This window comes from Zootoca vivipara, chromosome 13, assembly GCF_965207765.1.
Source record: "Zootoca vivipara chromosome 13, rZooViv2.hap1.1, whole genome shotgun sequence".
NCBI lineage: Eukaryota > Metazoa > Chordata > Lepidosauria > Squamata > Lacertidae > Zootoca > Zootoca vivipara.
In genome coordinates this window covers 14,247,708-14,273,525 of record NC_142596.1, presented here as the reverse complement: position 1 = coordinate 14,273,525, position 25,818 = coordinate 14,247,708, and the positions used below count along the sequence as shown (strand labels likewise).

General features: G+C 42.9%; 1 protein-coding gene across 2 annotated transcripts; it reads right to left on the bottom strand.

Moving 5' to 3' along the window:
• Positions 1-136: 136 nt before the first annotated feature.
• On the bottom strand, positions 137-24,300 carry SQOR (sulfide quinone oxidoreductase). 2 transcript variants are annotated; one of them, XM_035131016.3, is made up of 10 exons: positions 24,250-24,300; positions 16,303-16,554; positions 13,605-13,775; positions 12,695-12,748; positions 9,679-9,873; positions 7,356-7,565; positions 5,624-5,807; positions 4,034-4,101; positions 1,382-1,560; positions 137-414 (listed from the first exon to the last, which is right to left on the bottom strand). In XM_035131016.3, exons 2-10 carry the CDS (start codon positions 16,534-16,536, stop codon positions 357-359), a joined length of 1,353 nt encoding a protein of 450 aa, XP_034986907.2. In that variant the 5' UTR covers positions 16,537-16,554; positions 24,250-24,300; the 3' UTR covers positions 137-356. The 2 variants fall into 2 exon arrangements, with proteins under 2 accessions (XP_034986907.2, XP_060138817.2); XM_060282834.2 differs by lacking the exon at positions 24,250-24,300 and adding an exon at positions 21,877-22,232.
• Between the last annotated feature and the right edge of the window lie 1,518 nt (positions 24,301-25,818).

Genomic DNA, 25,818 nt, shown 5'->3' with positions numbered 1-25,818 from the left:
ACTCAGTATATTATCTCATGGGTAGACTCAAAATAGAAAGTCAACAGCTAAAAATGCAGCGGTTGCTACACTACTGGATGGTGCATTTACTAGCTGGATAAAGTTTTCTTTAAAATGTAGATTTGAGACCTATAAAGACATTGAAAAGTACCAAATTTATTTGCTTTAAAAAATATTAATACATAAAATCCAAGTATAGCATGTAAGATATGAATGAGTCTGAAGCTTTAGTCTCTGCTCAGAAACTTTTATTGATATACTGCACAGGACACCTACTGCTTCTATATCTTGCTGTATACCTTTTAAAGCTGTGGTCGTACTTTTGTGGTTTGTAGCAGGTACAAAAGGACTGGCGGCTACTTCATCCCTAGGTGTAGCAGCTTTCGTATCAGAGCTGGACCTCCCCAGTATCCCCTAGAAGAATTTTTTAAGGGTTAGAACTGGGATAAAGATCACTTCAAACTTCATCATCCTATTCACTAAAAAAACCCTTTGCATTTAATGTTGTAACTGGCATGACAGAATATAAACTGAAGCCCCTGAAATTGGGGTGTTCTGGGGCTGCCACAAGAGCTGCTGTCCTGTCAACAGCAATGGGCCTGATCTGGGCATCTTTGCTGCACTAGCCTGAGAGTTGTCTCAGTAAAGGGCTATTCCCTGCTCCCCTGCCTTGCGCTCAAAAGATTGACAGCCTCCAACTTGGATAAGACAAATTTATGGAGGATCTGAATACTTAACTGCTAGAAATTGCAGGAGATCCTCGTGGGCTTCTTCTAGGAGGTGGTTCTGCTTGTGGGCTTGCCATGGGCAGCAGGTTGTCCAGATTCTGGACAAGATGGCACTGTTGTGATCCAGCAGGCTCTTATGACCCTAAATTGGGGCGGTGGCTGTGTCAAGCCTCACTATGGCCAACCCAGGCGTTAGGACTGCAGTTAAAGCTACCCCTCTGGAAAATGAACTTGGCAAGTCAAAATTTCCCTCTGCAGCTTTGTAAGTTGAAAGCTGTGTCAAACCATTTGGAACGGCAGATTGCTAAACTCTTATTTTTTAAATTTAAAGTGTTTTTTTGTGCATTTCGGCATTAAACTGATAGCACATATAGAACTTCCCTCTATAAAAGCGTCTTTGGAACACAATTGCATCTTTAATTCCCCCCCCCCCCCATATAAGATGTTAAATTTTTTCTACGACGGTCCAAATGGCTTTTTTTTTTTTTAGACATGCACCGTTCAAACGAAAACCTACCTGTGCAGCTAGGAAATGTGCAGCTGGTTTGCTGTATTGCACAAACCTGTGCCGCAAAAAGTGCCCTTGCATTTTGCGTTGGTTTTTCCATAACCCGCCCAAGTTAGTTTGGCATATATACACAAGGGATACTTACTTCAATAGCCCATGCCAGTAAAGGAAAGGCATGAGATCAGCTTTCATGTGAAAACTTGTCAGCCGCTCCTTGCTCTGGTCAAAAGGAAACGTTTCTAAAGGCTGCGCGCTGTAATCAAATTCTGCCAGGATCGCGCGGTTGTAGTTGGTTACCAGGGGACAGGATGTGTATCCATCATACTACAAAACATTTTGTAGTGTGCATTTTACATAATGGAACAAAAAAAAAACCCTTCACTTGAATATTGCAAAACAATTTCTCAGGTTCCCCACCACCACCCGAAGGATCCCTTTAGTCTGCTTATGTCCAAACTTTTTTCAAAGAGGGCCAGATTTGATGAAGTGAAGGGCTGTGAGAGCCGAACTACGTTTTAAACCTTTTTTTAGGATTGAAGTTTTTAACCGTTTTTTTTTTTTTTTAGGATTGAAGTTTTAGGATTTTACTCCAGGAAATAAAACTGCCACAGGGGCCGGATTAAAAGGGGCGGGCTGGATTAGGGCCCCAAAATGGACTTTGGACATGCCTGGATTATATAAAATACAATTGTACCTTGGAAGTCAAACAGAATCCGTTCCAGAAGTCTGCTTGACTTCCAAAATGTTAGAAAACCAAAGAAGCTCCTGCAGCCAATTGGAAGCCCTGTCGGATGCTCATCTTCCAAAAGAACGTTCGAAAACCGAACACTCACTTCCGGGTCTGCGGTGTTTGGGAGCCAAAACGTTCAAGACCTAGGCTGTTCGAAAACCAAGGTACGACTAATAAATTAGCCTTTGTGTAATACTATCTCTTTACCTCTTTCATACAACATAGTACAGTGGTACCTCTACTTACGAATTTAATGCGTTCCAAACGCACATTAGTAAGTCGAAAAAATTTGTAAGTCGAATCCCATAAGAATGCATTGGGAGAAAAAAATTGTAAGTAGAAGCAACCCTATCTAAAAATTCGTAAATGGAAAAAATCCTATCTAAACCACATCCAAGATGGCGGACGGAGCTCCATTCATAAGTAGAAACATTCATAAGTAGAGTTATTCGTAAGAAGAGGTACCACTGTATATAAATTATTATAAATTAGTTTGGAGATGGTACTTAACAGTAGTCAGATTAAATCAAATAAGGAATATTCGTTGGAGGGGATGCCAAGAAACGGGGAATTATATTCACATGGTAATTTACACAAGTAAATATGTACTTCTTTTTTTTTGCAAAGGGTATTTAAGGAGATAACAGAAACCACTGGGTTAAAGATGACCAAAAGTCCAGAGGTAGCATTATTATAAATTTATGAAGGGGTGAAAGGTTCACAGGCTAGGAAAGTACCCAGTTCTCATTACAGTGTTTTGTCTTTTTCTACTGGCTTTCCTTATGTCCAAAAGCAGGGATATAATGGCAATTTGGAAGTTCTCTTGCCTGTTGTTGTATGTTAGGAGTGTTAAAAAATGAACATTGCAGAAAAGCCCATAAATAAATTTGTGAGAGTTCAGCATATAAAATTGTTGGGATGGTATTTTTCCAGAAAAATGCAAGAATCCAACCTATGAAAAGCAGAGGCACAAGTTATATCTGCTCTTGTATTGGCAGTAAAAATTAAATAATTATGGTGTGTTTATGAAATGCGGTTGGGCCATGATAGCAGAGCAGCAGAAGAATGGAACCCTCTTTTAATTAAATTGATTAAGTTAATGCTCCTAATTGGGGGCTCCTCACATATTACTAGGAAATATCATTTGCCAATACTTGTGTGGGCAGAGATGTTGAGAGAGATTTATTTCAACCATTTATCTCCCAATAGTCTGTTAACTGGTTTACAAAGATAAAATAATAATTAAAAACTATAAAATAAAACTATAATTAAAATGCTTGGTGGATTTTTTTTTTTTAAAAAAAGTTCAGTTGGCACCGGATGTTCAGTAGGTCTGTTTGACCTGAATTGGAAGGGAACTCTAAAATATTGGGCCCACAATACTCATTGTACAGATCCAGGTGGATATTAACTATGCCTTCGCCAAAGATCTCTGTGATAGGGCAGGAATATAAGAGATTAGGAGGTCCTTAAAATATTCTGGACCCAAATTATTAAGAGTGGGGCTGCCATATGTCCTGATTTTCCAGGACATGTCCTGAAATTCACCTCCGTAAATGGCGTCTTAGATTATTTTTCATAAGTCGGGCAAATGTCCTGGAAAACTGGCAATGGGGGTTAAACCGTACCCGAAATGCCTCAAAAATTCTTGTAGCTTCTGCTGAAAAAGGTCAACAATTTCGGAGTCTTCCTTTAAAAACCTCAACAAACTTTTGGGGTGTCCTGGTTTTTACTTTTTGAAATATAGCTAGCGCAGACTTTAGAACATGGGTTATGTGCTGGTGACAGTCTGTCCCTGTCAACTGTCTAGGAACAGCTTTTTGAATCATTTATTTAAAATGCAACTTAAATACCCCTGCCCACACAATATTTGAGGACGACCTGTGAACAAGGCATTTTGAATTTGGGCGAGAAACTTTCTGATCTTTAATAAGAAAGAATACTGCCTCGAAATATGTTATGAAACTTAATTCATTGCCCAAGGGATCTTTATTAAAAATATAATTCTTGATTAGAAGTGATAACTCTACCCATTTAATGACCAATTAATTGAATGAACCAGCTTACCTTTTTAGCTGGAGGCTTGCCCTTCATTATACAGGAAATGGTGTTATCAAGCACACCAGACTGGCCAGCTACAGAAGAGATAATGGTTTGTTTACATTAGTGCCGCAATGTTTTTCTTCCTGAAATAGGAACACTAGAGTCTAAAAATAAATTTCTATTTTTAACTGCTACCCCGCGAAATATTTCTCTGTGTATTCCTCTTACTGTTTTTATTTATTATTATTTAAGCTATTCATAGACCACTTAATTGCCAAAGTTTCTAATTGGTGTTGTATTGCAATTACTCTTTCTGTCTCAATTTCCAAACGGACCAACACTGCTTCCTCTGTTAGAATATTCACTAATTTGTACCATAATTTAGTCAGCAATAAAACAGATGGAGCCTGGTCTAGCTAAAATGAGTTGTAAATAAGTCCTATTAATTCGTTCTAAGGCATTACTAACTAAAGGCATATGCTTTTATATAGGGCAGATTAGAGAGAGCAGTTGTGTAGCTCAGGGGCAGAGCAGAGAAGACCTGGAGAAGACCTGAGATCAAATCCCTGGTATTTCCAGTTTAACAAAACTGGAGCTTCAGATACAAAAGCTAGAAAGGCTGATATCTGAGGCCATGAAAAAACTGGGTTGGAGTAGAACAAGCATGGGAAACCTCAGGCTCAGGGACTAAATCTAATCTAACTCAGCTACATTAGTCAAAAAACAGTATTTCGAATGCATTATGAACATGCAATACCAGATGGTGCCAGAGAGCAAAAGAATTTCTGTGTGATTTTCCATAGCGTTTCCCCCCTTTTCTTATAACGATTTAATTTCTGACTTTGTAATAGCGTTTTTCCCCTGTGTGTAGATGCACCCTTGGTCAGTTAAATAAACTTTTTAAAAATCATTGCCTATTTCTGACCTTTCTGAACTCAGATCCATAAAACGCTTCTTTTAGTACAGGAAGCTTAAGACTCAATGTTTAAGGCCCGTTTTGCAGCAAACATTTATTATTATTTGTTTCAGGTATTTATATACTGCTTTTCTTCGGATATCAAAAGGGTTTGCAAAGAGAGGGAAAAAGGCAAATAAGAATTAAATACAGTATTTATGTTAACATAAATTAAAGGTAAAGGTACCCCTGTCCGTTAGGTCCAGTTGCAGACGACTCTGGGGTTGTGGCGCTCATCTCGCTCTATAGGCTGAGGGAGCTGGCGTTTATCCGCAGACAGCAGGTGGCCAGCATGACAAAGCCGCTTCTGGCGAACCAGAGCAGCACATGGAAACACCGTCTTCCCCCCGGAGCGATACCTATTCATCTACTTGCACTTGACGTGCTTTTGAACTGCTAGGAGGGCAGGAGCTGGGACCGAGCAACAGAACCGTTTACCTTCCTGCCGGAGCGGTACCTATTTATCTACTTGCACTTTGACGTGCTTTCAAACTGCTAGGTGGGCAGGAACTGGGACCTAGCAACGGGAGCTCACCCCGTCGTGGGGATTCGAGTCGCCGACTTCCCGATCGGCAAGCCCTAGGCTCTGTGGTTAAGACCACAGCGCCACCCGCGTCCCCATTAACATTGAATCAGTTAATTGCAAAAGCCACTCTTACCTACAGCTGCAGCCGTCTTTGAAGTAGGGAGGTTAGTGCAGTCTCCGATCCCAAACACATTTGGGTATTTCTTGTGTTGCAATGTCTCCTTGTCTACATCGACCCAGCCCCCTGCATCAGAAACCGGACTGTTCAGAAGTACGTTTTGGGGTCCCATTGGGGGGGTGACATGAAGCATTTCGTACTGCATCCAGAGAAAGAGAAAGGAGTTCAAGCACAACTGTATATCTGCTACTATAGATGAGAGAGAGAGAGAGAGAGAGAGAGAGAGAGAGAGAGAATGAATTTTCCCTGGCTAAGCTGTTGTTCCCAGAGATGCATTTAGGCCAGTGTTTCCCAACCAGTGTGCCTCCAGATGTTTTGGGACTACAACTCCCATCATTCCTGACCACTGGTCTTGGTAGCTAGGGATGATGGGAGTTGTAGTCCCAAAACATCTGGAGGCACACTGGTTGGGAAACACTGATTTAGGCAACTACAGCTGCAAGGATGCTGCTTGCCCAGCGATGGAATGAGGATAAGAGGCCGACAAAGGCAGACTGGCAGATGAAATCATTGGAGTATGCAGAGATGGCGATATTGACTGTGAAAATCAGAAATCAGGAGGATTAAAACTTCAATAGAGAATGGGACAAATATACCGGTAGATCATATTTAAAATAACACTGTACTGTAAACACCTGAACTCTTGCAATGTTACAAAGACGTTGGATATTTTGCAGGAGCATAATTCAAAGGAACTATAACATGCAGTGGGTTAAGATATATGAGGGATGCAGGTGGCGCTGTGCTTTAAACCACAGAGCCTAGGGCTTGCCGGTCGGAAGTTCGGCGGTTCGAATCCCCGCAATGGGGTGAACTCCCGTTGCTAGGTCCCAGTTCCTGCCCACCTAGCAGTTTGAAAGCACATCAAAGTGCAAGTAGATAAATAGGTACCGCTCCGGCAGGAAGGTAAACGGCATTTCTGTGTGAGCTGCTCTGGTTCCCCAGAAGCGACTTAGTCATGCTGGCCGCATGACCCGGAAGCTGTTTGCGGACAAACGCCGGCTCCCTCGGCCATTAAAGTGAGATGAGCGCCGAAACCCCAGAGTCTTCCACAACTAGACTTAACGGGCAGGCAGGGATCCCTTTACCTTTTAAAGATATATAAAGGACCCATGGAGGGCAGGAGGGAAGTCTCAGGATTCGGAGTAAGCTTGTTTTATTTTAAAAGGTTAAGAAAAAAAGGTTAATTGTGCGATTTATTTTGTAAAACCAATAAAAATTATTTCACATAGAAAAGAAAAAAAGAATTCCCAGAGATGATTGTCGTGTTTTTAATATTCTGTTGGGAGCCGCCCAGAGTGGCTGGAGCAACCCAGCCAGATGGGTGGAGTATAAATAAATAAAAATAAAAATATTTATAATTGTTATTGTTATTAAGATAATGTGCTTATAAAGCCCCCCCCTACTTCTTCACCAAAGTTTGCCATAGGTGGAGGGGTCTGTTGCAATCTCATCCACTTTGTCCAACCATCCCAGTGCTCAAAGTTGTTTGGTCAGTTTTTTAACTACACTGTATCAACTGTTTTCACCTTCTCACATCACATACTTCGATCAACATTTTGATTTACTGTTTCCTGCCTATTCTAACAAACAGGAAGCCAATCCAGATCACAAGCAAGAAAACCATGATAGTCACAGCAATTCGCTTTGTACATAGATGCACCTGAAAAAATCTCATTTTGCTGACCTGATAGACCTCTGTCTCCCCACTTTTGTCCAAGTTCTCAAAGACCGCTTCCTGTTTATCAGCTCGAACTTCAACGAGGTTGTATTTGTAGTTGACTGTAATGTCCCTCGATTTGATAATCTCTAGCAGAGCATTGGCATACTTCTGAACACCAAAAATCACTCCAAGGGCAGTATTGAAGATTATTTTGGCTTTCGGTCGTTTCCCAGTCTACCAAGAGGGGGGTAAAGGATAATTCAAAAGTAATGGTTCAAAACCATAGTTATGAGTGTCAAACCAGAAGCAGGAGACAGAATGCTATTTTTACAACACCCACCAAAGTAATCCAACATAATTTAGTACAACTTTTTTGGGGAAAGGGTGGAATTCAACATTGCGCTATTACAGAAAATACAAGCATATCTGCTGGGCAGACAAAACAATTTATCCTCCCCCTGTGTGCTGTTCTGGGGGTGCACTGGGAGAGGGGATCTCTGCAGCAAAAGTCCTTTTGCAGGGCTTCCGCTGACAAAAATCCCCACCCACAATTTATTACGTTTCATTCCCATCCTTCCTCCAACGAATTCAAGGTGACACACATGCTTCTCCCCACCTCCATTTTATCCCCCAAACAACCCTACGAGGCTGCGAGTTGATGACTGTTTCGAGATCAGCTCCTGAACTCCATTGCGGAAATTGAAAACATTTCAGTCCCAGTGTTATAAGAATTTTAAGGTCTCAAATACAGAATATTCATAAATGCACACACATATCTAAATATATGAACCATGTGTCTGATGTATACGGGAGAGCAATCCTGAAGCCATTTTGACTCTCCCAATGACAGGGATGGGCAACCTTTTGAGCTTGGCGTGTCAAAATTCGCCAAAAAACCGAGCATAACTCGGGTGGTGTGTCACTTCGAGAAAAAAACCATAATTTCACGATATTTATAGTTTAAATAACAAAAATGTATAATTGTAATCTATAACTGTATTTAATAAACCAAAAACTAATTATTTAACCAAACCAAACCAAACCAAAACCCCCTTATTTATCACAAGGTGCCCAGAGTTGTTGAGCTTTTCGGGGGGAGCTGCTGACCAAAGTTTTGGAGGTTTTTTTGTGTGTGTGTGTAAAAGTTGCTTTACTTTTTTTGGTGGGGGTGCCCAAAAGCTGCTGAGCTTTTGGGGGGGGGAGAACAGAAATAAATTATGAATAATACCTTCGCTGGAACTAACATGCAACACCGACATAGTCTGCCAAAGCGCCAAAAAACCCTAGCACAGAACAGGTAAAAAAATGAACGCTGTTACACCCAATCATTGTCTGCCAAAGTGCCAGAAAAAACAGCACAGAAAGGGTTAAAAAACCAATATCTGGCTACCAGCAACAACAACAACAAAAAAAGATCCTGGTTTTAACAGCGGAGACAAGCTGTAGCATGAGGAGCGGGAGAACAAATGGGGGGGGGAAACAACAGCGCGAATGGGCCGATGAGGCGTGTGCCAGCAGTGAGTGCTCTGCGTGTCACATCTGACACGCTGTCTTAGGTTCGCCATCACTGCCCAATGACCTCAAATATTCCTCCGCGGTAAGGGAGGCAAATGAGGAAAGCCTTCCTGTTGTCTTTTTGCTTGCAAAACCAGTCTTAAGGGTGTATTTGTGTATGAATAGGGTGAGCCTGTGACCTGCATTCAGGATCTAGTATTAACCACCACAAAAGAAGGGCCAGGCTGCCCAGGTAATGCAATCAGTGACCGTTATCAGGTATCTTGGCGCACAGGATTTCTGCCGTAGACCACCTCATTCTGTGATGTATGTATGATGGGTTTTTTGGGGGTGTGTGTGTGTCTTGGGCTACAGGGTGGGCAAATTCAAAAGTCTGTATAGGGGCTCGTGTACCATTGCTTGAGGTTCTCCTCCCTCCTGCGTGTGGTGAGTGGGGACCCTGTTACAACAGTTCCTTGAATAAAGATCAGGCTTACTAGCTGCTTTGCTTCTCAATATTCTCTGGTTGGCCACCTTCCGATAGGGAACCCACTTAAGGACTCTATACGGGCTCTGGAATACCCCATAAAGGAAAGGGAGCAGTATTTTCTTATAACATAATCAAGGGACACCCTCCCTCCTACCATCTCTCTCAGGAGATGAGAGATAAGTCCACCCTAACAGCTAAAATGTTTTTGTGAACAGAGGCTGAGAGTCCCAGCAGTTTAAAAGAGCATAATATCTGTGCAGATGAAGACCTGGCCCTTTTGCATTGCAAATATCTTGCTATCTGCTCAAGCAACAACACAGATCTATCGAGTCTGCTCAGCCTCCGGCAGTAGATGGTGCATACCTTTCTCAGGTACGCCTCTGACAAGTACATGATCTTTTGTGGTGCACCGGCACATTTTATGGGTGTGTTTGGAAAGGTGAAAATGGCATTTCCTTCCTGGAAATCTTGCAGAGCCTTCCAAGTTTTCTCCACGGTGTGAACGGAATAATTGGAACCTATTTTAGGAGTGCTGAAAGCTTCGGGCAAGCCCTTGATCTGCAACAAAACAAAATTAGCTGCGTAGTATTTAATTGTGTCAGGCGCGTGGGAAATGCAAATAGAGAGTGCCTTCTTTCCAGCTATGTTATTAAAACCGTTGAGTATGGGAGGAAAGGGCCATCCACAGTATCATAGCTAACACAATTCCTATGGACTTCCTTGGGACCGAGATCATGCTCAGAGCTATTACATCAGCATTTATCTTGATTCAGTACAGTGGTTACCTTGGTTTAAGAACAGGTTAGTTTATGAACAACTTGGATTAAGAACGCTGCAAAGTAGGTGTTTTGGTTTGTGAACTTTGCCTTGGAAGCAGAACATGTTTCACTTCCTGTTGAGTGTGTTCCATTTTACATTGAGTCCCCCGCTGCTATGGGAAAGCACGCCTTGGTTTAAGAACACTTTGGTTTAAGAAGGGACTTCCGGAACGGATTAAGTTCATAAACCATGGTACCACTGTACTGGTACAATATTCAGACCAAGTCTTTGCATAAACAAAAGGCATATTATTGTGTAATATGTCACATGGTGTCTCCTGGTTGGTTTAGGCAAGCAATAAGTAACCTGCAGCTCTCTAGATGTTGCTAAACCACAACTCCCATCATCCATTGGGGCATTGGGCCTCTTTTAACTAGAGGCAATAGGAGTTGGAGTCCAATAATATCTGGAGGGTCGTAGGCTCCTGTCGGATATTAACTGTTCCTCAAATTACTGATGCCTCCCTGTCCCTGAATCTATGGAGGGCTATGGGGTCATAATTTGGTAAAAACTGCACATGCGTTGGAGATGCAATAGGGATAATGCTTCTCCAAAACATGTTTTTTCACTGTCCTATATTGCTAGATTTTTGGCAGAAGGTAACTGAAACCATCAACAGAACTGTACAGAACAACTTTGCATTTACAGAGCAAAATATCCTCTTGAAGTATATACCCAGCACATGGAACTTTACAAAAGGACAATATGAGTGGACACTCCGTGCTCTTACCACAGCAAAAAGACTGACCCTGATGAACTGGGGAAATAAAAATGTGGCTCCCTTTTACGATTGGATTGAAGACTTACACAAACTCGCAACATATGAACAACTTGCATATAAACGCAGACTTGCCGTGGACAAATTCAGTGATATTTGGAATCCATTCTTATAAATACTGTAATAAGTTAAGATCTTGTGAAGTATAATAACAACCTTGTAAAATACACAGATTTGGGGGTTTCCCCCTCCGCCCTTTGTTTCCCCCTTTTGCACAGGTTCTGTTTCTCTTTCTCTCTTTCTCTTTTTTGTTTGTGTCTCACCATGTTTAGTGCACATATAGTCATGTACCTTTTGAACTTTCAATAAAGATTTTAAAAAACCTGCACATGCGTAAGTTAAAGAAGCCTTCCCTCACATAAAATGAGCAGTCTAAAACAGAGAGCAATTGACAAGTTGCTTCTATTTTTTTTTTTTAAATCAAAGAGGTTGTATTATTGATGAGGGAAATGAAATTCGATTCTGGATGTACTTCAAACCGTGTCCAAAATTCCACCACTACCTGTCATATTCTAACACGCACTGCGGATATTCTCCGATTTGAAGCAAAGCTCATTCATTCTCCCACTGATCCCAGGCATGAAGCGAGTATTAGACCTTCGGATACATTCAACTTCATAAGATAGACCACCAGAGGGCCCCTGCAGGCCTCTGTTAGCCTGATGAAGTTTAGACAGTACCAGTGAGAGACGATTCCAGTGATGCACAACAATTCTGACATGGAAAGCACTCCCTTCAGGAAATACATGCAACTTGTCTTGTCGTGATCACCATCTGGAACAAACAGCCTGCATGCACACACTCCCAATTAAAAATAGTGCCCTCACAGCACCCAGACCCTGAACATCCTGGCCCCAGCCCATCACGGATTCTAGTACAGTTGTACCCTGGATCTCAAACGCCTTGATTCCCGAACAAATCAGCTCCTGAACTATCGAAATCTGGAAGTGAGTTTTCCAGTTTTTGAACAATTTTCGGAAGCCGAATGTCCGGTGTGGCTTCCACGGCTTCTGATTGGCTACAGGATGCTCCTGCAGCCAATTGGAAGCTGCGCCTTGGTTTTTGAACAGTTCCGGGACTCAAAAGGGCAACCGGAACGCATTCTGTTCGAGAACCAAGGTACGACTGTACGCTTAAAACCATTGAAATAAGTGGTATTCAAAGTGTATTTAACTCTGATTGTAGGTATTCTAAATGTACATTGGCCCCACACCTGCATGCAAATAACTGCAAAATTTCCAGACTGGAATGCCTTCCGGGGATGAATTTTTGTCCACCCACCCCTGCCTGTTTTGGGAAACAATATAATGTCGCAAGGAAAAAACAAAACATGATTTTTCATTGGTGTTAGTTTTTCCAGCAGAAACATTTAGAATCCGGCCAGTGGGGAAGGTCCAGCCTTCTTTTAAGGCAATTTGACTCTCCAGAATCAGGAAATGGATTCTCAGGGCACCGGAGTGAATTTCAGTGGGGCTTACTCTCGAGGAAGTGGGCATCGGGCAGCATCAGCTTTCACCAACCTGGTGGACCCTTTATATTTTGGACTATAACTGCCACAGATTTTTGGACCGACTGGCGTACATTACGTAAGCTATGTCGTTTCACCACATTAGACAGCAAGTTGAATAATGCAATTTGCAGCAGGATTGCAGCAGAACGGAATCGGCGCTGCATGAGACAAATGCAGGATGGACAGAAAAATGATGCCCAAAGTAACTCTTTGTATCCTGCTTCACACCAGGGTTTTTACCAGCAGAGAGATTTAAAAAAAAAAACAAATACCTTTTCAAAATGCAGCTGGAGCCCAAGGGCGATGATCAAATACTTGTAAGATATCTGTAATATAAGAAAGTCATTCGTTACATTAAGCACCTTTGCCAATCTATGCTACAAAGCTGGTTTTTTTCACAAGCGACATTGACCAACCTTGGCCAATAACATCTCTCTTTTTTTGTAATTGTTTTTATTTGATTTTTCAAGTACAGTATAAATTTATAACAAAACCAAATACATTTCCATATACAGAGATTGCTCTGAATCTCGTGACTTCCCCCCATCCCTCCGTGGGTCCTAAGGGCCAAGAACTTCTCAAAAGCAATTTGACCTGAAGCAGACTTAACTCATAACTTAAGCCAATAAATACCAGTGCCTGCTTAAAACCATTTCTGTTTAGGTGAACCTCTTCACGCACATAGGTGTTGACATGTTTCAATCTCTCTCATGGTTAACTTTATTTTTCTATAAATGTTTTTAATTCTTTTTCACTTCTTTATTGATCCTTTCAATATTTCTTGCAAACCGCCGAGAGGTTTTACTACAATCGAGCGGTATATAAATTTTGCTAAATAAAACAAAATAAAGTCCTCAGGCTTGCAGATTGCTTTGTGTAGCCAGGCATCAGTGTTTCGGGCAATGCACCATTGTAACATGACACATTTATTTGTTGCATTTACATACCACCTTTCTTCCTATTTATCTACTTGCACTTTGACGTGCTTTCGAACTGCTAGGTCGGCAGGAGCAGGGACCAAGCAACGGGAGCTCACCCCGTCGCGGGGATTCAAACCACCAACCTTCTGATCGGCAAGCCCAAGGCTCTGTGGTTTAACCCACAGCGCCACCCGCATCCCTTAGTATTTGTAGTAACGAGGATTAAATGAAGATGCAGCTGAGAGCTGAATATGTGTGTTACCTTTTGGTTGTTCTCCAAATGGACACAGTTTTTGTCTGGATCCAGCTTCTGCACTCTGGATTGGATCCACTTTACACCGGAAGGAATCACACTTGCCGTTGGACGGGAAGAGGGTGCCAGTGGTTTTGCTCCTGCCCCGACCAAAGTCCAGAGTGGCTGATAATAGTGCTTCTGAAAGACAGCAGCAGAAGCCACACAGCATGAGCTAAGCAGGTGTGATAAGACAGGAGCATCTGAGCCTCAGTGCTTAAGTTGTAACATCTCCAGTTAATAATCTTTAGTATAGGGGCTTATGGTGCTGGAGAAGACTCTTGAGAGTCCCATGGACTGCAAGAAGATCAAACCTATCCATTCTGAAGGAAATCAGCCCTGAGTGCTCACTGGAAGGACAGATCCTGAAGCTGAGGCTCCAATACTTTGGCCACCTCATGAGAAGAGAAGACTCCCTGGAAAAGACCCTGATGCTGGGAAAGATTGAGGGCACTAGGAGAAGGGGACGACAGAGGACAAGATGGTTGGACAGTGTTCTCGAAGCTACCAACATGAGTTTGACCAAACTGCGGGAGGCAGTGGAAGACAGGAGTGCCTGGCGTGCTCTGGTCCATGAGGTCACGAAGAGTCGGACACAACTAAACGACTAAACAACAACAAAGTAAACACCTGTCTTTGGCAGCCCACTGCCCAGAATAAACAATACAGGGTTACAGTAGGAATGTGGAAATCTGTCAATGTTTGTTTCTCTCTATTTCTCAATTTTCCACATTTCCACCTTGCGAATTATGTTTTTTAAGTCCTTATGAAAATTCATCAGTATTCAATGTGAATTTATCCTAAGATATACACTTGTATGCAATTTTCCCCATTATAGATTTTTGCAAAGCAATTTCCCCTCATGTATTTTTGTATGTTATTTTCACTAACATGGGCATTTTTTTATACATGCTTTATTCTAACGTATCCAGTTTTGTACACAATACGTGGCTGGAGAACAGCAGAGCAAATTTCAGAGAAGTGCAAAATCTGATGGATTGCTGCATTTTGGTTCTCACATTGTGCGAGTTACAATGATGTGTCTTTAAAAGTCTACTGAATCAAATGTCTTCCTTTCTCCCTAGCCTACAGCTGAATGCGTGCTCCGACTCCATATAGGGCAGCTGCAGATTATGTCCACCACCTGGCGACAAATTTTAATATTTCAAAATGCGTAAACTCAGCCCAAGTCCTGGATGTTCTATTTCTAGATTAGAACAACCCACATCCCTCCCGGTGAGTGATTTTTCCAGGTCAAGAAGCAGCCCCCTAAGTGTCAAAAATGAAGGCCAAAACTGAGACAACTTGTACGTGGGTGTGCAGGATTCAATCCTATCCTGTTAACAGGAGAACGTCTTGTCCCAGGCAAAAATGATCTGAGGGCGACTCTCTCTGATTGCTTGCTTAAAATCCTGCCACGAAGTGTTCTTCTTAAAAAAAAAAAGTTACTTATATTTGATTCTACAAATGAAAACTTATAACAATACCAAATACATATCTGTATATAGAGATTTCTCTGAATCTCAAGACTTCCCCCATCCCCTCTGTCAGGGGATTGTTACGGCTACTCCCGAGTAAAGACGCTCCAGTCCGTTCTGTCTTTAAGGGTTTTATTGTGCATACTATTTACAGTGCAGAGATAGCAGAAAACATGACCTCCTAGTCACTCGCAGAATCCGGCAATGGCGGCCTTCTGCTCCTGGGCCAGCATAATAGCTTGGGGACCCCAAAACGGCACCCCCTAAACCTGCGTTTGGGCGCGCGCCTCAATTCGAGCGCCAGAAGTGGCTGCACTCCCTCTTCCACCTGTTGGCTAGGGCAGTGCAGGGGCTCTGATACCTCACTGAGCCTTCCCTCCATTCCACTCCCCTCCTCATTCCTCCCGCCTGACCCGCTGCTACTGCTCTCGCTGGGCAAAGTGCTGGTCAGGATGACGGGGGGAGGCTCTCTGTAGGGAGTCCCCCTGACACCCTCCATGGTTCCTATTGTCAACATTTCCAACTGCATATTATTTCATAGTCTATATTTTATATCTGTCCATATTGTCCATCGTATTTGCTACATTACAAGTGTTATTAGAATCCTGCTAATGTTTTCATCTGCTTACAGTAGTCTCCTAAATAAATTATATATTATTCTTTTAATTTCAATGAGGCTTACAAACTTTGAACAGTCCCCCAGCAGACCTAGCATCACCTAACTGAAATTATGGATATTGGTTTTATTTAGCGAATTTATATACATCCCACCCCTGCTCAGCCGTGAGAGAGAACTTCTCAAGATTATTCTGTCTGGAATGCCTGTGGGAGAGGAATGCAATGCATGTGAGTTAACTACAGTCATACCTCGTGTTACTTCTGCTGTGGGTTGCGTCTTTTCAAGTTACAGACATGCCGAACCCAGAAGTCCCGGAACGGGTTACTTTCGGGTTCGGTGCGCGCACATACGCAGAAGCGCTAAATCACGCTTTGTGCATGCGCAGAAGCGCCGAATTGTGTCGTGCATGTGCGCAGACGCAGCGCTTCAGGATGCGGCCTTTTCATGTTGTGAACGGGCCTCCGAAACAGATCCCGTTCGCAACCAGAGGTACCACTGTATTAATATTAGGAACTTGCTGCCCATTGGGATGGATGCAGGAGGAGGAGAAGAGGGAAAGCCACATTTTTACCTCACTGGGCTCAACAACCGCCACATTGCCAGCTCCGACTTTTCGCTTCATCCGTGCGCTCATGGAGACCCCACCGGTGCCTCCTCCTAGAACAAGCACCTCGTAGTAATCCTTCGAAGCAGACCTGGCCGTGGTGTGCAGCTGGGACGATCTCATTTTCTGAACCCCGTGCCTCAGCAAAGACGCCACGGGACGCCCACTGGCGCACGAAGACACGAATCCAACTGTTGCCATCTTGGGTCAGCGTCAAATCTGCGAAGCGATAAGGAGAGATGTGAGCGGTGAAAAGGAACATTGGTTTTTGTTACCATTTGGGTACTGTCAGGGACCATGCTGAGGGGGGCTGCATTCCTCTTGATCCTGAATCTTCCCAGGAGCAGGAAGACAGTATAGATTTGAAACAGTGGTTTGCAGAGGGGCATAGTTCAGAAAGCAGATGCTGGGAAATACTGGACGGGGAACAGCTAGCAGAAGAAACACTAGAAGAGAGAGAGTTAACAGATTCACTTTCTCTGGATAGTATCCACCCCCCTTCCCCAAAGTCCCGGAGAGGCTCAGAAAGTGGCAGAACAGAAAACACAGAGGCTCCAAGCTCAGGTTACAAGACGTAGAAGTGACGTAGAATAATAGGGACAGAGGGGGGGACTGAACTTAGTTGGGAACACCACCATTCTAGGAGATGTGTTCTCTCCCTGTGATTCTTAAAGTTTCTAACTGGTAAGAAGACTTCTTTTCCTTTGTTCTGCTTATCTACTGCCACGGGGGGCGGGGGGAGCCGATTCTGAAGCCTGACAGGTACCGTTCCTATTACAGGTTCTGTGGGTAGAGCCATGAGTGCGAGCTGCCCAAAGGCGATATACAAACAGCTGTTGACAACCCGGAATACTCAGGTGTTGTGTCAAAGGTCACATCCACAGCGTTCCTTTAAATAATCCTTGTACCACTTTAAGAGCCAGGGCTTCCTCCCAAAGAATCCTGGGAAGTGAAATTTGTTAAGCAGATTGGGCATTCTAACTCTATGAAGGGTGAACTACATTTCCCAGCATTCTTTCAGAGAAAGCACTACACATTTATTTATTTTATTAAATAATTTTTATTTGACTTTACAAGTGTAGAGTTATAACAATACCAAATACATATCCATATTTAGAGATTTCTCTGAATCTCCAGACTTCCCCTCCATGGGTCCCATTGTCAACGTTTTCAACTGTGTATTGCTTTATAATCTCTATTTTGTATCTGTCCATATTATCTGTTACATTATAAGTGTTATTAAAATCCTGCTAATGTTTTCATCTGTTTACAGTGGTCTCCTAAATAAATTATATATCCCCCCCATTATTTCTTGAAGTTTTTGTCTTCTTGCCTCCTGGGCCTTCTGGTCAGTTTTGCCATTTTGGCGTAGTCCAACAGCTTAGTTTGCTACTCTTCTCTGGTACCAGAAAGCACTACACATTTAAAGCAGTATCAAACCACTTTAAGCAGCGATGGTTCCCCCACCATCTCCCAAATCCTGGTGAATTCTACAAAATTCTCCTCAAAATCATTTCTCCTGCATCTTCCCCGTCTTACCTTAATGGCACATGTTAATTTATCATTAATTGCTACACCCCACACACCTCTTTATACCATTCTTCTAATCTATATTCTGCTTGCCCCTTCCACTTCCTCGCTATAATAATTTGTGCAACTGTTAATAAATTTGTGAGCAAGTCCTTCCTAGCCTGCGAACCTTCCGCCCTATCGTAAATTGATAATAATGCCACCTCTGGACTTTTGGTCAGCTTTAACCCAGTAATTTCTGTTATCTCCTTAAACATCCTTTGCCAAAGCCAAAATGTACATATTTCCATCCCCACCACATGCGAAGATAATTTTATACACTTCTGTCGCATTCCCCCTCCTTTACAGTGGTACCTCGGGTTACAAACGCTTCAGGTTACAGACTCCCCTAACCCAGAAATAGTACCTCGGGTTAAGAACTTTGCTTCAGGATGAGAACAGAAATCATGCGGTGGCGGCGCAGGGGCAGCGGGAGGCCCCATTAGCTAAAGTGGTGCTTCAGGTTAAGAACAGTTTCAGGTACTCATCTTTTTGTAAACTAAAAAGTCCTGAATGTCGCAACTTTTCCTCCCAGGGGAGTTGTTCCCTATTGCAGTGTTTCCCAACCTTGGGCCTCCAGCTGTTTTCAGACTACAATTCCCATCATTCCTGACCACTGGTCTTGCTAGCTAGGGATGATGGGAGTTGTAGTCCAAAAACAGCTGGCGGCCCAAGGTTGGGAAACGCTGCCCTATTGTTCTCTTTTCCCTCTGCCACCGGCACTGCAGACTTCTCCCGACAGGAGGAAGTTGGGGAAAGTGGATGATGTTCAGTGAAATTTCGCAAGGCTGCTATATTTGATATACACAGAGCGTTCATGTTGTTCTCGGGACAAATGACTCAGCTCTTTCAACTATTTCCTTCTCCTTTCCCATCCCAGGCTTTGCAAAGCAGGCTGAGAGATCTTTTGCCACCCACCTCGCATCCACCCCCCTGAATTTAATCCCTTAAAAGTTGGGGGCAAAGAGATGATCTAGTGGCTAAAACAAGAGTCTTGTGGCACCTTAAAGGCTACCCCAAATTTATTATGCCCAAAGCTTTTATGGACTGCAATCGACTTCATTAGTCATATCGGATGAAGGAAGTAGATTCTAGTCTGTGTTGTTTTTGCTGGAAAAACCCACCACTACGTTTAAGAGGCCATTAGTTCTGATGAATTCTAGATAAGCCACAAAATAAACAACTTTACCAGCACTAATGAGCCAAACTTAATGGAATGGCAGAAAATCTATGCATTTAAACCAGGGTTGGGGCCGGGCAAGGGATCCAATTTTCAGATTGGGAAAGGTTATGGAAAACTGACTTACATTTTTCGGCATGCTGTTCGCTGAAAGAAAACTACAGTGGTACCTCGACTTACGAACGACTCGACAACCAAATTTTTCGACTTACGAATGGGGGTAATGGCCGTGCGCTTACAAATATCTTGACATCCGGAAAAAACCGCGGCGGTTTTAGATAGGGATTTTTCAACTTACGAATTTTTCGACTTACGAAGGTGCTTTCGGAACGGATTAAATTCGTAAGTCAAGGCACCACTGTATATGAAAATGATGTACAGATGGTATTTGACTCCTAGTAAACTAGCAAAAATGCATAAGACAGGTACAAATATCTGCTGGAAATGTAAAGAAAAAGAAGGCACCTTTTATCATATGTGGTGTTCCTGTAAGGTAACAAAAGCATTCTGGGAAATGATATATAATGAGTTGGAAAAAAAATGTTTAAACTAACTTTTATTTTTTTAAAAAAATACCAGAGACTTTTCTATTAGGAATTGTAGGTGCTGATATTCCAAAGGAGCAGAAAAGACTTTTTATGTATGCGACGACAGCTGCACGGATGCTACTAGCCCAGAGATGGAAAGAAGATAAAGTCCCTACCAGAGAAGAATGGCAAATTAAACTGTTGGACTATGCCAAAATGGCAAAACTGACTGGAAAGCTCCGGAACCAAGAAGACCAAAACTTTAACAAAGAGTGGGGGAAATTTATAATTTATCTTGGATGAAAACATTAGCAGGATTGCAATAACACTTGTAATGTAGCAAATATTGTGGACAAAGTGGAGTGACTAAAAATATGGACTGTTGGAAAATATGCAGTAGAAAAGGTTAATAAAAGGACCAATGGAGGGAAAGGTGGGAAGTCCAGAGAGTCAGAGGGATCTTTAAATGTGGATGTGGATGGTTGTATTATTATAATTTTATACAGTACTTGTGAAATCAAATAAAAATTATTTTTTTTTAAAAAAATCCCACATTGCAGGGGGCTGGACTAGATGATGCTCAGGGTCCTTTCCAACTCTACAATTCTATGATTCTATGAGACTGAAGCCATTTTGACCAGATTACTGAACAGAGGGGAAATGTTGCCCGGCTGGGTGCTGATTTGAACATGGATGCTGCTGTGGTTATGAGAAACCAAGTGTTTTGTATGTGCTTGTATGTACACACACACACACACAAATTATTAGGTGGTCTGCTGAGATTTCCCAGCGATTTTAAAGTGGTCCCCCGAAAAGGAAGACCACTGTGTTAGAGGCTATAAAACTATGGCTGGACACACCGTCCGAAGGTAAAGAATTAAAGTTAACTTTTGCACTAGTTTTATAGTTTGACAGCAATAAAAGCACAATCCTTTCTCCCCTTTTGGCAGTGGAAGCATAAATGTATAACCCAACAGCATATGTTCCATATCTCCATCATTGCCCTGTAAATAAAGCTCTTGCTATCAAACTCGTGATCAATGAAAAGGGGATGACTGCAGTTTCCTTCTCTACCAGGCTCTGTGGCTTAATGATTAAACAGCAGCTTCCTTCAAATTGTAAAAAAGTGGGGCGAAGCACGCAATATAATCCCCACAGTCCTCTGTGTGCAACAGTTCAGCAGAGTAGCTGTCTCAAGAGTGATTGCAATGAAGAAAACATTTGGTGCCCACCTGTATTTTATAGAGTGCAAAATGCTGTCCACTGCATTTTGTGGGCTAGAAACTTGAATGGACTTATTTTACCTGGCTGCTTCTTCTTTTTGGTAATAATTTTTATTAGTTTTCAATTACAACAATCCAATAATAGCCTCGTTATATCAATGTCAAATTATAATACAATTCCTAATATCAATCATTCAAATACCAAATTATATAATTTAGGTGCCCCCCCAGCGTGCTAGAATTGATGGTTAGACGATTTACTTTATTTCTGCGTTCCAAAATCTTATTGATCTCAATTACATTCCAGTCATCCTAATACTGTAATCCCCTATACAACAGCTGCGATATTTATAACTTCTTATCGTGGTGACACATTAAATGGTTTATAAGTCTACAAGTGAAGATCTCATACTGTATCCTTGTTCTTCCTGTGTGTGGCATTTATTCTGTCCATATTGTTTCTTCCTGTCCTTGTAAAATATTATGTCTATCTTTTACCAGTTGTTGCTGCTATACGTCATGCCTTGTGCGGAGCTGATGTCCCGATGTTATGCCAAAATTACTTGGCTGCTTTTTGACAAAAGCCCAGCAGGTACATCTTTTCTCAGCATGAAACTGGAGTGAGGGAGAACCCATGCTCTGCACTACGGTACAACATGCAATAGCAGACAGATGGTGAAAATCAGGAAAACTTGGGCTTCTATTTCATCCCACCCACCCCTACAGACCATAACAGTGATACTCTATGTTTAGTTTGGAGGAATTATGACTGCAAAGACAGCAGCCAGAGGTCAGGTAAACACACATATAAAAGCGTGCTCTGGATGGCGAGAATGCTTGATATAAAGCAGAGACTGACATTGTCTTCCAAGGTCTTGTTTATTGCTACATACAGCCCATCACAATGCCAAGCAAGCAAAGGTCTGCAATTTACTGCTGAGCTGAAGTTGATTCCTGTTATGGGCTGGAGCTATCTAGCAGGGATTGGGGACCAACTTGGCTGCCTCTTAGTGCAGACCCAGGTCATCGAGCCTGAACTTACATCTTCTTCTTTGGCGATCCCTCGTAGCCGAGTAAGATTGTCTTCCACGAACACGGTTTTAACAGTGAGTCCATAAGTGACTGTGGAGACCTATTCTGGATCCACACGTCCTTCCACAGTGGGGACATAGGTTTCCGGGCGGGAGTTGATCACGGTGAGGGTTTGCCAAATGTGCCTTCCTCTTAGCACGTTTCTCCCTTTCGTCTTGAGTTTGAACATCTTCTAAGCCAGTGACCCCTTTGGTGAAGGCTGTTCTCCAATTGGAGCCTTCGCAGGTGAGTGTTTCCCCGTTGTCAACGTTTATACTGCATTTTTTTTTGTAGATTTGCCTTGAGAGAGTCTTACATAGCCACTGCCTGCAATGAACCACCTTTTTAGCAGGGCGGGCAGCAACCACAGCAGATATCTCCTAGGCTTATGCTAATATTTTATTCTCCTGCTAATTATGCTTCTTTAAATGTGTACTCCGCTCTCACCTGTGGCTCCTAGAAGCTGTCATCATGTGACAGCAGCCACACTCCGGGAACAGCTTCGGCTAGCTGGCTAAACCAGGTAGGGGTAGCCGTTGGGTTTCAAACAAAGTAAACCATCAAACCATCAATTCTAGCACGCGGGGGCCTACCTAAATAATTTGGTATTTGAATGATTTGTATTAGGAATTGTATTATCATTTGGCATTGTTATAATGAGGCTATTATTGGATTAATGTAATTGAAAACTAATAAAAAATACTAATCACAGCATTATCGCAATTCAAGGAGGAAACTTTCCACCAAGGCCAAAACACTGGAGGAGGGCTTGGGTAAGTCCTAAGGGCCAGAGAGAGAGAAGCTTGAGGGCCACATTAGGCCCCTGGACCTGAGGTTCCCCCACCCCTGTCCTAAAAGCTGCCTATATATGCCCTTTTATTGCACAAGAAAAGCTTTTCCTACCAGAGAGAAGGGCAGAACAGAAGTCGATGTAAGCTTATATTTGATTTATCTGAGGCAGGCATCCCCAAACTGCGGCCCTCCAGATGTTTTGGCCTACAACTCCCATGACCCCTAGCTAAGAGGACCAGTGGTCAGGGATGATGGGAATTGTAGTCCAAAACATCTGGAGGGCCAAAGTTTGGGGATGCGTGATCCAAGGGCAACGGTCCTAAGTTTGTTTCTTTAGCTTCCTTGCCACACCCTGGGGTTTCAATAAACCATTCAGCGGCAGTCCTGTACACATTTCCTTACAGAGGAAGTGCCTTGTACCAGGCTCCATCAAGCCTAGCAGTGCCTACTCGGACTGGCAGCAACAATCCTATCGCCTGCCATGTTATCCTTTTCATGAGAGATGCCAGAAATTGAACCCAGAACCTTCTCTATACAAAGCACATGCTCTGCCACTAAGCTACAGCTCTTTCGAAAGGAGTGCAATGTAATTGTTAACATGTCATTTTATTTAAAATCATAGCTGCCAAGTTTTCGCTTTTCTCGCGAGGAAGCCTATTCAGCATAAGGGAAAATCCCTGTAAAAAAGGGATAACTTGTTTAAAATGCATCTCTGGGCTAATTGTGGGGCCTGTCTGGTGTTTTTACATGAGTAGAATGTGTCCTTTTATTTAAAATGCATCTTTGGGTTATTTGTGGGGCATAGGAATTCGTTCATTTCCCCCCCCTTCAAAATATAGTCCGGCCCACCCCAAGGTCTGAGGGACAGTGGACCGGCCCCCTGCTGAAAAAGTTTGCTGACCCCTGCATTAACTCAACAAAATCCCATAAAATTGAATATGTTTTTTTCCGCTCTGTCAACACCGCCTAGTTAGCTTACTGGGCTGCAGCCAAATCGACACATGCTCAGAAACACTCTCTTCTGTCCCATTTGTCAGGAACAAAGCCAGTCATTCCAGGGGGGGGGGAATCCTGTTGTGGCTGAACTCCCATCATCCCTAACCAGTAGCCCTGCTACCTGGGCTTGATGGGAGCTGCAGTCCAAGAGGGAGCCACAGTTCCCCCCACCACCACCTCTGCTGTGGCTGATCCCAAGCCGAAAATCCTCTTGCCCTGCTGCTCCTCATTTCCCTCCAAACCCCTCAAACTCCCCCGGTGGAGTTTTGCTGGCAGAAAAAAAGATCTCGCGACGGGCGGAGCTTGACCGGTTGAACTTCCACCTGGCGCAGCTGTTAGAAGCGCAGAGGAAAAAAGGAACGCTGCAGGAAAGAAAGATGCAAGAAGAAAGAAAGAAAGAAAGAAAGAAAGAAAGAAAGAAAGAAAGAAAGAAAGAAAGAAAGAAAGAAAGAAAGAAAGAAAGAAAGAAAGAAAGAAAGAAAGAAAGAAAGAAAGAAAGAAAGAAAGAAAGAAGCAGGCAACTTCAACCCTGATCCCCCTAGGAAAGGAAACTCACCAGCCAGAGAGAGAGAGAAACCGACCTCCCAGCTCTGCTCTCTTTAATTTCAGAGCTGCAGGCCGATGGCTGCGCAGCCTCCGCCCGCCTGTTGCGCAAGAGCTGCTCTTTCGCCTATCAGAGGGAAGAGCCCGGAGAGGCCGGGCGGAGGCCGGGGCTGAAGGCAAACAAACGCCGCTCCCTCTCCGGATCAAACTTGCGCCCCGGCAGCAGGATGTTTCCCTGCCCAATAAATTCTGGGCGCACCAGAAACGCCGGTGCGCTTAGGTGATTTTAGACTCTGGACTGCATGGAGTTATCTGTAAACACACGCACCCTCTTTTATTGGCTGGCAATGCGTTGCACCCAACTCAGTTTTACTCAAGAGTAGGCCCATTGGAATTAACACAAAAATAAAAAAATTCCTTCAGTAGCACCTTAAAGACCAACTAAGTTTTTATTTTGGTATGAGCTTTCGTGTGCATGCACACTTCTTCAGATACACTACACAGTTCGCGTAGAATCGTGGAGTTGGAAGGGATCCCGTGCGGTCATCTGGCCCAAACCGGTGCAAAGCAGGAATCACAGCTAAAGAAGAAGACCGGAAGAATAAGAAATCCGGAAGAATAAGAAATCAAGATAACATTTTTTTAAAAAAAATAAAGTAAAAGAATGGAAATAGTTTGTTGAATGTTTACAGATAACTTCTAAGCAGATGAAAACATTGGCAGGATTATTGTAATAACCTGCAGGGTTTTTTTGAGAGTACTGTATATATTTACAGAAGATGAATAAATGAACAAGCAAACTAAGTTAATTTGGATATGCAGAATATATTTTAAAAAAATTAGGGAACCACAGAAAGAGGGGGAAGGAAGTCAAGTTTTGAAATATCAAAATGATTGTAAAGTCAGTGAAACATATAAAATTAGTGAAATGTATAAAATTGAATAGAAGTATAAATAGATAGATTAATAAATAAATAAGAGTATTTTGTGATGATTTACTTGATTTAGGGGGGCAGCTGCCCTCTCTGCTCCCCCTGCTACGCCCATGAGAGACAGCAGTTACGCGTAAGAAGTTACCAGTCTCTGCAGCCACAGCAGGCACTGTAATTCTCCAGGGGTTTGACTTCACCCCTGGAGGTGCACTCCATTGTCTTTCTGAGTCAAGCTAATGGCTTTTGCCCAGAAGAGAATGCAGCTTTGCACCCCAAGCAGGACTTTTGAGCTTTCCAATTTCAGCGGCAAAGGTAAAAAAAAAGATAAAGGACTCCTGGACGGTTAAATCCAGTCAAAGGCGATTATGGGGTTGTGGCGCTCATCTCACTTTCAGGCCGAGGGAGATGACGTTTGTCGACAGACAGCTTTCCGGGTCATGGGGCCAGCATGACTAAACCGCTTCTGGCGCAACGGAACACCGGGACGGAGACCAGAGCAAACTGAAACGCCATTTACCTTCCCACCACAGCGGTACCGATTTATCTACTTGCACTGGCATACTTTCGAACAGCTAGGTTGGCAGAACCTGGAACGGAGAAACAGGAGCCACCCTGTCGCGGAAATTCAAACTGCCGGCCTTCCAATCGGC

Coding starts and splice junctions, on each gene's coding strand:
- SQOR (XM_035131016.3), bottom strand. CDS start 16,536: ATGGCAACAGTTGGATTCGTGTCTTCGTGCGCCAGTGGGCGTCCCGTG. Junction 13,776..16,302: donor CGGTTGTTGAGCCCAGTGAG/GTAAAAATGTGG, acceptor GCTGTCTTTCAG/AAGCACTATTATCAGCCACT. Junction 4,102..5,623: donor AAAGACGGCTGCAGCTGTAG/GTAAGAGTGGCT, acceptor TCTCTTCTGTAG/CTGGCCAGTCTGGTGTGCTT.